Source organism: Sus scrofa, chromosome 1 (genome assembly GCF_000003025.6).
Source record: "Sus scrofa isolate TJ Tabasco breed Duroc chromosome 1, Sscrofa11.1, whole genome shotgun sequence".
NCBI lineage: Eukaryota > Metazoa > Chordata > Mammalia > Artiodactyla > Suidae > Sus > Sus scrofa.
In genome coordinates, this window is record NC_010443.5 from 179,960,206 (window position 1) to 179,974,510 (window position 14,305).

Genomic DNA, 14,305 nt, shown 5'->3' on the forward strand with positions numbered 1-14,305 from the left:
CTCACTCTCAAAATGGAAGAAAACGTACCTTATAATAAATAATTTAGATTGGAGGATGCTCCAGTGTTTCATTTGAAAGAAGTGTTCAAAGTAGAGCATTATAGAGATTATACAGATATAATAACATTTATGTGAGAATATGAAAAAATTATAATTGCTTCAGAAAATTGTTTGAAATGTACTCTATTTCGTGATCTTGAGCTACCTTTCTAGAAATTCTGTGACAAATTTTCCTTATGTTCCAAGAACAATCTGAAAACCATTCAGCAACAGTTCTTCCTTAGCAAAGAAATCAATGGACATTGTTTAGGTACTAGGTCCATTACTTTTCTTTATATGTCTAGAAACTATTTTTCATATGGCACACAGAGCCATCTTACATTTTTCAAGATACTTGTAGAAGTCTTGCTATCAAAGATTTGCATATAAATAAAGTGACTACCATCAAAACTAAAACCTTCACCTTTTTTTGGGGGGGGTCCTTTTTTTTAGGGCCACTCTCATGGCATATGGAGGTTCCCAGACCAGGGGTCTAATCGGAGCTGTAGCTGCTGGCCTACACCACAGCCACAGCAACGCCAGATCCAAGCTGCGTCTATGACCTACACCACAGCTCACAGCAACACCGGATCCTTAACCCACTGAGCAAGGCCAGGGGTCGAACCCACAAACTCATGGTTCCTAGTCGGATTCGTTTCCACCGTGCCACAATGGGAACTCCCTTCATCTTTTAGATTTAAGAAATAAAAAATTGAAAGGATGAAAGAAAAAAGATAAAATACCACAGGAAATCTGAAAAGTAATCAGCGCTTGATCATTCTGAGTTCTAGAGGCAAAAATTACTACCAAATCATTTAGTTTGCTGTTTTAAAGATTTCTTACAAAAAGACTCTTTTTTGGCTCCATTCTAAAATACTTCCTTAGTAAATATGGGTATTGATGATATAAAATGCTTATTTAGTTACAGGTTTTTTATTCTTACTGCTTTTTTGATCCGAATTTCCAAATTACTCACCAATAATGAGGTTCTACCAAAATGAGAACTGCTTTTCAATTTAAGTGTAAGAGAATACTAAATTTTTACTGTCCACTTGTTCTTAAGGCTGTCAAATTCTTTCATATAAATGGCCATGTTATTTCTAAATATCCATGAATAATTACAGTCTTCAAAGAGAAATAAATTCAGGATATTTAAAGCATAGGACTTCCTAGTGATAAAAGTAAGTATACAGAGCAATGACCTTTAACATAAATGGCTCTCTACATATCTGCCTCTGTCCCTCCTTATCTACCTGGTGAATTTAGTCTCTATGATACAGTTCAAATGCCTTCTCCCTATGAAGTTTTTTCCTTCTTTCTCTCCCTTAATTTTTTCTTTTGAAATAATATCAAATTTGTAGAAAAGCTATAAAAATAATACAAGTAACTCCAGTATACTCTGAGTCACCAGTTTTTATTTGTTTTTCTTTTCACTGCCCCACCTGCCACATATGGAAGTTCCCAGGTTAGGGGTCCAATCGGAATCAGAACTGCAGCTGCTGGCCTACAGTCAGAGCAACATGGGATCCAAGCCATGTCTGGGACCTACACCACAGCTCACAGCAACGCTGGATCCTTTAACCCACTAAGTGAGACCAGAGATTGAACCAAAATCCTCGTGGATACAAGTAGGGCTTGTAACCAGCTAAGCCACAACAGGAACTCCCCGAGTCACCAGTTTTTAACACTTTGCCCCAAATGCTTCACTATTCTGTGTGTGACTGAATGTGCACTTCCTCCCTGAACTATCTGAGAGAGGCTGTGATACAATCCTTTCAGTTCCTTGCCGAGTAAGGAGAACCACTGCTAAACGGAGTTGTTTTTTGGACTATCAGAAAAATTCAAACATATCACAAACTATTCTCAAATAGTTTTTACTCCTTTACTCCTTTAGTATTTCAGCAGTGTGTCTTAGAGCAAAGATATTCTTCTATGATACAGTGATCAACTTCAGGAAATTTAATATTAGTAATGTTCTATAATCTAATTTACAGTACATACCCAATTCAGTTAACGTCCCAATACTGTCCTTTAGGGTAATCTTCCCCCCAATACAGGTTCCACAAAGTGCTGTACTTAGCTGTCATGCTTCTACTGTCTCTTTTAAGCTAAAGTAGTTCCTCAACACTTGTCTGTTATGGCTCTCCCAAATAAATAACACCTACATACCAGAATGGTAGGATAAACCATTGCATATCCACACCCATATAAGTTTTTTCCTAACTTTCCTAGTCAGAGTTAACTATTCTACCTCAGTAATCCCACAGTACTACTTCTGTTACGCACTTATTATAATGTAATTATCTGTCTGATGTTCATCTTCTTTACTAAACCACGAACTCCTTAAAGCTTGGGAATATATTTCAATCATTTTTAGCATAGTACCCACACAATGGTAGGTACCCAATAACGTAATCAGAATGAGTGAATAATTTTGTTAAGTATTTAGACAAATAGCAACAATGAACATTTATTAAGGTCTTGTTCTATGCATATTCTTTTTTTTTTTTTTAGGGCTGCACTTGGACATATGGAAGTTCCCAGGCTAGGAGTTGAATCAGAGCTGCATCTGCTGGCCTATGCCACAGAAACAGCAATGCAGGATCCCTGAGCCACTGATCAAGGCCAGGGATCGAACCCACATTCTCATGGATACTAGTGGGATTCATTTCCACTGTGCCACAACAGGAATTTGTGCAGATTCTTTTATGCCTTAGCTTATTTTAATATTTGTGACAACTCTGTAAGATAGGTACTACTATTCTATGCATGTTACAGATGAAAAAACTGAGGCACCCAAGATGAATGGCAGAATCTATAGTCAAACCCAGGAACTCTGACTTTAGGGTTCATATTCTTTGTACACTATTACACTAACTCTCTACAATGACACCAAACACAACTATGCAAAATACTACACTATACCAAAATCTGATGACCACCAGTTAAAGGGGTGAAAAACGAACTGGATAATTACATTGTTTAAGAACTAAAATGAAAGACAAAAAAAAAAAAAAATGACATTAAAAAAGTAATAATTAAAAAAAAAAAAAAAAAAAAAAAAAAGGAGTTCCTGTCGTGGTGCAGTGGCTAACGAATCCGACTAGGAACCATGAGGTTGTGGGTTCAGTCCCTGCCCTTGCTCAGTGGGTTAACGATCCGGCGTTGCCATGAGCTGTGGTGTAGGTCTCAGACGCGGCTCGGATCCAGCGTTGCTGTGGCTCTGGCGTAGGCCGGCGGCTGCAGCTCCGATTCGACCCCTATCCTGGGAACCTCCATATGCCGCGGGAGCGGCCCAATAAATAGCAAAAAGACAAAAAAAAAAAAAAAAAAAAGACATTAAAAAAATAAATAAATAAAATAAAAAAGAACTAAAATGAAGTAAATGTGCTCTGGAAAAGACGCTGGAGAGAATAAATGCCCTTACAATATAAGCTTTATACTAAGTAATAAAGTGGAAGTGATCTTTCATTAATGTGTCGTTATCTCACAAGCTTGACTGAAAAATATATTCCTTGCTTACTTGGTAATCATTATTCTCAGTTGTCTTTAAGTATATCTGGCCCAAGGTTTTACATTTCATCTAAGTTCTTAACTCTATGAGACTTCACTAAAATACTTAGATACTTCTCCTGAATTTCTTTTCTTTTCTTTGTCTTTTTGCTATTTCTTTGGGCCGCCTCTGTGGCACATGGAGGTTCCCAGGCTAGGGGGTCTAATCGGAGCTGTAGCCGCTGGCCTACACCAGAGCCACAGCAACGCAGGATCCGAGCCGCGTCTGCGACCTACACCACAGCTCACGGCAAAGCTGGATCGTTAACCCACTGAGCAAGGGCAGGGACAGAACCCGCAACCCCATGGTTCCTGGTTGGATTCGTTAACCACTGCGCCACGACGGGAACTCCTCTCCTGAATTTCTATAAAATGATGTTTCTATTATAGATATGTGTACCTAAAACAAGGGAAATTATAATAAATTATGAAGGAGTCTCTAATTCATTATGCTGGGAGTTCAGTCTAGATGTAAAGTAATATATGTGATCAACTCTTTTTTCAGGAATAATAAACTTCTCTTGGGAGTTCCTGTTGCAGCTCAGCAGTAACAAACCCAACCAGTATCCATGAGGACGTGGGTTTGATTCCTGGCCTCGCTCAGTGGGTTAAGGATCTGGTGTGGCCGTGAGCTGTAGTGTAGGTCACAGATGTGACTCATATCTGGCATTGCTGCGGCTGTGGTGTAGGCCAGCAGCTATAGCTCCGATTCGACCCCTAACCTGGGAACTTCCATATGCTGTGGGTACTGCCTTAAAAAAACAAAAAACAAAACAAACAAAAAACTTCTCTCTAGACTTTCATGAAAATAGAATTTTAGCAATTTGGTGGGAAATTCAACTCATCAAAACCTCACTTTTCTTTATGTGCTTTTAAAAAATGTACATTATCTTCCTCCAGATGTCCTTAAGTGATGTGTCAATAATGAAAGAGTAAATATTAGGTAGTAAAATATTCCTTGGAGTCTTTATCAAGAGTCAGAATATTTCTTTCAATAAACATTATCTCAAGATCTTGATGTTATGAATACACTTACACACATACACAAAAGAATACAAAGACAGGGACAAAGTAAATGTTACATAATGTTAACAGTTAGTCAATCTAGATGAAGGGAGCTCACTATACTATTCTTATAACTTTTTTCTGTGTTTCTCAAAGTAGGTTTTAAAAGTATTACCTAAAGAAACTCAACTGTCTCAATGAAATATTGGCTAATATTTCCCAATGAACCTCATTAAAGTTATTAATAATAGGTCTTCCTGTTAAGCTTTAAACTAAATTAAGATGGATTAAGCACTCTTAACAGGAGAATCTTTATTTTCATTACTAAATTTCCAAGGAATGACCAGATTTAGAGAATAAAAGAATGTTACTTGGTTTTAAATAAACCAATTCTAAAGTGAGAGTCAATATGTTCTTGGTAACAGAAGGATAAACACAGATTTTGTTGCTTAGAATATGAGAAGTATACTATAGAGATTTATAAATCAGTCTTTTTCCTCTTACATAAGGATTGAAATATATATTAAGAAAAATACTGAAATTTCCACCGCAGCACAGTGAGCTAAGAATATAACTGATGCATGCAACAGCTCAGGTCGCTGTGGAGGTGCAGGTTCAATCCCCATCCAGTTCATTGGGTTAAAGGATTTGGCACTGCCAAATGGCACTGCCAAACCCAATGGATTCGATCCCTGGCCTGGGAACTGCCATATGCCGTGGGTGTGGTCATTGAAAAAAAAAATCTAAAATTTAGCTGAGGAAAATAAGCAAATGAAAGCCGTTTATGATTAACCCCAGAGAGACTTAAATTGGAAAAGAACAAAAAAGAAACATATTACCTTTTAAAATACAAACTTTAAAATATTGCTACAAATAATAATAATCTAACAATGTACTGTAAAATAATTTAAGGCATACTACATATCAAATCCTATAATTTCTCACAATGTAGTTGTTTTTCTATCTTGCTAATCATAAATTCTAATTCTGGGAAAGAAAATTCAAGTAATACTTAAATACCATGTCCACAAATACATATCCCTTGGTATATGACTGAGGCAGACACCTCCAATTAAAACTACCATAAAACCACTCCAGGACTGTGTTATCTATTCCCAAAGGACATAACAGCCTTAAGTCACACTGGTCCAAACTGCCTTCTTATGGTTCTTGTCCCAAAACAAGCTTACATGAAATGAAATCTCTTTTGGATGAGTACTTAAGCCCAAACTGTATCACAAAAAGGCAATCTACAGAATGGAGAGAATATCTACAAATGATATAGATGATAAGGTATTAATATTCAGAATATATAAAGAACTCCTATAATACAATCACAAACTACAAACAAATTCACAAAAAAATGGCCAAAGGACCCGAACAGACATTTCTCCAAAGATATACAAGCAAATGAAAAGCAAATGAAAAGATGTCCATCTCATTAATCATTAGGGAAATGCAAATCAAAACCACAATCAGATACCACCTCGCATCCATAAGGATGGCTACTATCAAAATTAAAAATTTAGAAAATAATGAGTGTTGGCAAGGACATGGAGAAACTGAAACTCATGTGAGCTGTTGGTGAGAATGTAAAATGGTATAAAACTGCTATGGGTTATCATACACTGCTTTCTCAAAAAATTAAAAATAAAATTACCCTATGATCCAACAATTCCACTTCTGAGCATATATCCAAAATAACTGAAAGCAGAGTCTCAAGGCCATATTTGTTCATTGATATTCAAAGCAGCATTTTTTTTTAATAATGATTTTTATTTTTTCCATTAGAGTTGGTTTACACTGTTCTACTAATTGAGTCAGATGTCCAATCAGCAATATATGTTTCCAAATATGTGACAGTTGTGCTTATGGTGTAATTATGTAATTGCACCTTATATAAGTTAAAGAAATATAAAAAAGATATTTATAGGAAAACTCAATCAAGTAATTTTAAAGGCAAGTCTTTTTTTTTTTTTTGGCTGCACCTGGGGCACATGAAAGTTCTCAAGCCAGGGATTGAATCCAAGCCGCAGCTGTAACAATGCCAGATCCTTAACCCACTGTGCTGGGCTGGGGACTGAACCCACACTGACATAGAGACAACACAGGATCCCTAACTTGCTATGCTACAGCAGAAACTCCTTTTTTTAAAAAAAGCAAGTTTTTTAAAAAAGGTATAGGGAAGATAATAGTAAAAGATTTGTAAAAATTATAAAAAACTTAGATTCTGCCCTCAGACTACTTTACGAGCATCTTCACGTTTATGTACCACCTAAAAGAAATGGATAATAGAAATCATAATGACAATTTTTATGACAAGCAAGATTTATACTCAAAGAAAAGGGTTTTTACCTTAAGTCAACCAATTAGCATATAAATACCTATAAATGTCCATTCGTATGGGTTTTATGTGTTTATTAAACTGTACATATTTCTTTCTGATGCTTTGATTTTTAATTAAATGATCAACCACTAGTCCCAATCACAGTGGCTAAGAGTACTTGGAGTACAGCAATTAACTGGTAGTAAACTGTGGCTTCAGGATGAGTCAGGTCATCCTGATTTTAAACGCAGACCTCAGGGACTTTAAAAACCAATCATCCAATAGGGGAAAAAAAAAAGCATCAATTGTAGTCAAGCCACAATTTTTTTTTTTTTTTTTCTATTTCTTGGGCCGCTCCCGCAGCATATGGAGGTTCCCAGGCGAGGGGTTGAATCAGAGCTGTCGCCACCGGCCTACACCCCTACACCACAGCTCACGGCAACGCCGGATCCTTAACCCACTGAGCAAGGGCAGGGACGGAACCCGCAACCTCACGGTTCCTAGTCGGATTCGTTAACCACTGCGCCACGACGGGAACTCCCACAATTTTTAAATATTGGTAACTGTTAGAAAGCAACTATAAGACTATAGATAGGATTTCCAATTAGACATGAACATAATCTAAAAAATTTTAGGAATCCAAATATACATCTGGAGGTGCAAATGTATTATTCATATGACGGCTACAGTCCTTTTTATGAGTTCTTTATGGATCCATTAGTCTCCATAGTGATATAATAAAATCAAATTGCCCATCTATATGGGCACAAAAGCTGGTGAACTCCAGCCTCACTCATTATGGGTAACAAGACTTCATAAAAACAGAATTCTTGAGGTAGGGATTCATTAGAAATCATCAAATGGGAGTTCCCGTCATGGCGCAGTGGTTAACGAATCCGACTAGGAACCATGAGGTTGCGGGTTCCGTCCCTGCCCTTGCTCAGTGGGTTAACGATCCGGCGTTGCCGTGAGCTGTGGTGTAGGTTGCAGACGCGGCTCAGATCCCGCGTTGCTGTGGCTGTGGTGTAGGCCGGTGGCTACAGCTCCGATTCAACCCCTAGCCTGGGAACCTCCATATGCCGCGGGAGCGGCCCAAGAAATAGCAACAACAACAACAACAACAAAAGACAAAAGACAAAAAAAAAAAAAAAAGAAAGAAATCATCAAATGAATTCTTTGCCTAGATGCCTACAAATTATTAGAGTTATTCTGGCTTTTATTTTAATTTTTACTAATGAGTGAGATGGAAAAAATTTTATAAATAGATAAAAGCCTTATAAAAGGTTATCCAAAAGACCAATAAACCTATTCTCAAGTTCATTAATAATCAATAAAATAGAAATTCAAAATACTATAAATACACCATACGACAGAAATTTAAAAATACGTAAATATGCATGGAGATATCACATACAATCTGGTAGGAGTGTAAACTGTATAACCCACTTTGGAAAACTGCCTGACATCATCTATTAAATTTGAAAATATGCACACCCTATGACCAGCAACTTCAATCCTGAGTATATGCTCTAGAGAAACAAAAGGCATGCACATGTGTGGACCATGAGATATAAAAAAGAATGTCCATAGTAAGAGTTATCATTATTAGCAAAAAACTGTTGTTCATCAACCAGAATAGGATAAACAAGTCATGATTTATTCAAACAATGCAAGAAAATTGAACTAGAAAACATACAATAACATCAATGAACCTTACGAATATAACATTCAGAGATACAAGACATAAAATAGTATATATATACTATGATCTAATTGATATAAAGTCCAAAAGCAGGCTACATATATTTTTAGTTATATATAGATAGGCAGCTAAACTGTAAAGAAAAGCAAAAAAGTAGCTGCTATTAAAGTCAGGGCAGTGGTTTCTTCTGGTGAGCTTACAAATTACATTTATTTATCATAAAACATATTTATATTTTTACACTTTTTTCTAAGTATGTTACATATCATAATAAAGTTAATACTATATAGTAGAACCTTTAGGAATTCAATATATTTTTATGTGTACTAACCTTTGCAAAAAAAAATCTGAACAGGCTGCCGAAACCAACAACTCAGTATAGTTATAGGATCTATATGTAGATAAAGATAGGAATGCTATAGACAGATACAATATCTATATATATAGACAGTAGTGCTTTAAGGCTTCAAAGGATGAATAATAAAGAGACCACATCACAGATCTTATCCGTGAAATGAAACTCTTTGATTTTACTGTAAATTTATTTTCTTGACAAGTTATAACAAGATGGAAATTCAGAACAATGCTATGTATAAAAGTTATTAATTACTTATATAAGAGTTAAAGTATTGTTACTGTGTGTCTCCAAAACCAAAATAACATTTAAGATACTTTATTTTTAGGAATAAAAAGTATTAAATATAACATTAGATAAAAAGTTGTAAGTTTCATAAATGCAAGTTTTTTTTTGGCTTAGGAAATTTTCACCTTACCTTTAATAATTCAAAATAGTGCCAACAATGATACACTGGCACCAACATTAGGCGGGGAAGAACATAGCGAACTGCCTCTTTAAAGCCATCAGCAATGGACTGCAAAGCAAAAAGACATAACAGTTTATCTCTGATATCAAGGCTATATAACAGCAGTGCCTAACACAAGTAGCTTTGCAGAATATAAGACCTAGGGAGTTCCCGTTGTGGCACAATGGGAGTTCCCCCTGTGCTAGGGCTATGCATTCATTATTCCATTTAATAATTCTCCCATGAAGGAGCCTCTGAAAACAAGTAGTATGTGTTACTTATTCTTGTATTGCTGTTGAAGGTAAGGTTTAGAGAAGTTAAATAACTTGTCAATATACAGAGTGACAGTTAAATCAGTACTATCCCATAGAACTTTCTGCATTGATGGAAGTATTTTGTATTTGCACCATCCAATCTGGCAGCCACTGGCCCCATGGGGCTCCTTCAGCATTTTGAAGTATGACTAGTTTTGGGAGTTCCTATTGTGGGTGCAGGGGAAATGAATCCAACTAGTATCCATAAGGATGTGGATTCGATTCCTGGCTTCACTTAGTGGACTAAGGGTCTGGCGTTTACATGAGTTGTGGTGTAGTTCACAGATGCGGCTTGGATCTGGCGTAGCTGTGGCTGTGGCTATGGGGCAGGCCGGCAGCTATAGCTCCAATTTTACCCCTGGTCTGGGAACTTCCATATGCCAACGGTGTGGCCCTAAAAAGCAAGAAGAAAAGGATACAAGATACAAATGCATCAAAACTAAAATGGAAAGCATGTTCCATACTGAAATTAAAGGGCTGTAAATCAAGCTTTTTCTTCCTTTAAGTTATTAAATAAATTTATAATACACTTCATCTTTCATAGCTAAAATAATTTTAACAACAGTCTTCTCAGCTTTTCTTCAAAAGCTTTGGCTTCCACATACCCTAAAGGAATGCTGAATGTAAGTACCTCACCACACATTTTTTATGTTACTTTTATTTGAAATGTTTTAAGTTTAAGTAGGTACAAAGAATGTGTTTTGGTGGATGTAGTACCTTGTAGATGTGATTTAAATATATTTCACCGAACAATGATTAAATTAATTTCAGATTTAAACTTAATCTATGAAAAACATGCCATGTAACTATATTGATAATAGTATTGTAATCTTCACTGTCAGAATAAAATAGCCAGATCAGACTTAATTTTTGCAGCAAGTCTGACTTCATTCTTAAATTCAAATACACATGTTAATGTCACAGTCTCAAGTATAGGAAGCATCTGGAAGAACCTCTAACTGCTTCTAATATAGTACATTCAGATATGAGAACTTCACAAGGCTCCTCGCTCCTTTATTACAATGTTCAATGAATGATGAAGTACTTTTTTTTTTTTTTTGTCTTTTCTGTCTTTTTTTAAAGGGCTGCACCAAGGCATATGGAAGTTCCCAGGGTAGGGGTCTAATTGGAGCTGTTGCCGCCAGCCTACACCACAGCCACAGCAACACCAGATCTGAGCTGAGCTGTGTCTGCAACCTACACTACAGCTCATGGCAATGCTGGATCCTTAACCCACTGAGTTAGGCCAGGGATCCAACCTGCAACCTCATGGTTCCTAGTCAGATTCATTTCCAGTGCACCACAATGGGAACACCAAAGTATTTTTTTTTTTTTAAAAGGTAATATCCACCCTTGTTACACCACCTCATTTCTCTTTTTAAAATTTATTTAAAAAAAATTTTTAATTACTTTTTTGGCCATGCCCATGGCATGCGGGAGTTCCAAGGTCAGGGATTAGAACCCAAGCCAAAGCAGTGACAAGGCTAGATCCTTTTTACCTGTTGCAACACCAGGGAACTCAAACCTTCTCACCTCTTAATTCTTAGACATGACCAGACAAAACAAAGACAGATACGATATTTCGGCCACCAAGAGTTTTTATTTTTTTATTTTTTGTCTTTTTTTTGCCATTTCTAGGGCCATTCCTGTGGCATATGGAGGTTCCCAGGCTAGGGGTCCAGTGGGAGCTGTAGCTGCCGGCCTACACCACAGCCACAGCAACACAGGATCCGAGCCGCGTCTGCGACCTACACCACAGCTCATGGCAATGCCGGATTCTTAACCCACTGAGCAAGGCCAGGGATCGAACCCGCAACCTCATGGTTCCTAGTCAGATTTGTTAACCACTGCACCACAACAGGAACTCCAAAAGTTTTTAACATAATCACCCCACCCCCTGCTTTTGGAACCCTTTTTGCTTTGTATTCAATACATTTTTTTTCCCTAGATGGTGCCCTTTAGATCATTAGGTATTTAACTAATGTTTACTTTATGGTTTATATGAATATATAAGATTTAACTTAAAAACATTATTCCTGGAGTTCCCACTGTGGCTCAGTAGTTAAGGAATCTGACTAGCATCCACAAGGACACAGATTTGATCCCTGGCCTCGCTCAGTGGGTTAAGGATCCAGCATTGCCATGAGCTGTGGTATAGGTCGCACATGTGGCTTGGATCCAGGGTTGGTGCAGCCAGCAGCTACAGCTCCTATTTGGCCCCTAGGCCTGGGACCCTCCATATGCCACAGGTACAGTCCTAAAAAGCAAAAAAAAAAAAAAATTATTCCTTCATTTAAGTATATTTTTAGGAGTAATATATATTCCGAATTGACAAATTTTTGAATAGAGTAGAAGTAGAGGATGTTAAGAATGGAAATTCACAATAGAGTAGGCAGGGAGAAGATGCTAAGTTCAGTTTTTGAAGTCCCCATGGGATATCCGAGTGAATTACTTTAAAGGGCAGCTGGTTATATGAAAGTGTATACATACACACACGTTCAGTGCTCAAAACAGAGTTACGGCTTAAAAATACAAAAAGGAGGTCACCAGCATATAGGTAATAGTGAGAAATTAAAGGGTATGTATAAAGTTCCCAAGGACGGCACAGAGGAACAGAAAAGCAGGGGCTGAAAACAAATTACTATCTATAATCAGAGTAATACCTACAACTAGTAGTATCATAGGAGTCAACTGGACAAGAGGTCTACTAACAAATACTACAGTATAAATATGAAATCAAAATATCCATGGGATTTGGCAGTGAAGTTCACTGTCAAGGGCAATTTTTAGTGTTGTATCCTGATTAGAACACAGATGCAGCAGATTAATGGAAAATCATAAAATAAAAAGTAGTATGAAGACAACTGGTTACAAATGGGGAAAAAAAAAAGAAGGGGGAGCAGCTAGAGTGACAAAGGTTTGTTTATTTATTTGTTTGTTTTGGGACAATAACAATTTGACCATATTCACATGCTAAAGGAGAAGAGCCAGTCTAAATACAGGAAGTTTCTCAATAAGTAGTCAAGGGTCATCAATGCCAATGTAACCTTCATTAAATCTGAGAGAGTAAAAATATAACTTTGTCTCTCTCCACTTACTCCTGTTTTATCTAACTGCATTACTAAAGCAATTAACTTGCATACTCTCCACTGATATATCTATCTCCTTTAAATTACTGGCCTAATAGAGAAATCTGGATGAGACTATAGGAGGATATTCTCTACTCTGTGATTGCAGTTTTATCTCCTATAGGGAATAAGATCCTGAAATAGCTCTCCATATTAATATCTATATTTCAAATACAGAATGTACCAGATTTTTCTAGTCAACCAGTATCTGTGATGGAATCCTATAAAACAGTTCTACATTAAGGACAAATTACAAGTAAGTAAGACAGAAAAGAAAAAATGACCTAGAATAGGCTTACGATTAACTGATTTTGAAGGACTGGTGAAATATTTCTTTAGTTACTTTATAAAAAAAATAACATTCAATTTAAATTTACCTGAAAGTGTAGAGCCACTGCAGGTCTGGCCATCAACTTACTGAAATGTTCATTAAATTCTGGTGAAAGAATATCCTGTGATAACGTTTCATAAGGATCAAATGCTTGCTCCTATTTTTTTAAAAAGGAAAAACATGTTATATTTAAAAGAACAGCTTTTCTACTAATATGGCATATATTACTGGCAAATTTTTACTCAAGTCCTCCATCCATTTATATATATATATTTTTTTTTAATTTTAGGGACAAATAATAACTATGGCTGTTACTTTGAAATTTTTTTTTAAATGTAAGTAATGACACCGAGCGACAGATGATATAAGGGAATGGTCTTAAAACAGGTCACTGACTTTGTGGTCACAAGGATCAAACTACTAAAATGCTTATGCACATTTACTCCAGGTAAACAAAAGGTGTATTTATAGTAAAAGAAGGCTAGGATTTGAAATTTCAGTAAAGGTTACTTAGGTTGAAAGGAGTTTACAATTAGAATACTTTCAAAGGAAACAAAAAGTGATACTACTGCTGCTTTATCCACTCTACATTTTTTCCAAATTAGAAAAAGAAAGCAAAGACTAATAAACAGTCAAATAACAAAACAGAAACTGCCCATATTTTGTCCGATGCTTATAGTAAAATAAATTCCTATTATTTTATAATAATCAATGTCCCCAATACTTAGAAGTAAGATTTTTCATTTTTGTATATTAAAAATAAGTATGTTTTCCAGAAAATAACAAATGTTGGCAAGGATAAAGAATTTGGAACTCTTATCCATTGCTGGTGGGAATGGAAAATGGCATAGCCCCTGTGAAAAATACAGCTTGGCAGTTCCTCAAAAGCTAAACAAAGAATTACCATACAACCTAGCATATATTTACTCCTAAGTATATACCCAAAAGAAATAAAAACAATGACTCAGATACTTGTTTGTTTACTGCAGCATTATTCATAACAGCCAAAAGGCTGGAAAAAACACAAGTGTCTATCAACAAATAAATGGATAAACAAAATGTACATACACAAAATGGAACATTATTCAGCCACAGAAATGGATGG

The 14,305-nt window shown here is 36.3% G+C and overlaps 1 protein-coding gene across 1 annotated transcript in view; it reads right to left on the reverse strand.

The window, feature by feature from the left end:
- The window catches only part of SOS2 (SOS Ras/Rho guanine nucleotide exchange factor 2), a 107,364-nt gene that overhangs the window by 52,628 nt on the left and 40,431 nt on the right, over positions 1–14,305 (reverse strand). The window contains exons 7-8 of the mRNA XM_021101439.1: positions 13,247–13,357; positions 9,398–9,496 (exon numbers count right to left, since the gene is read on the reverse strand). Coding sequence (XP_020957098.1) covers positions 9,398–9,496; positions 13,247–13,357 — 210 coding nt within the window. The remainder of the gene's footprint in view (positions 1–9,397; positions 9,497–13,246; positions 13,358–14,305) is intronic.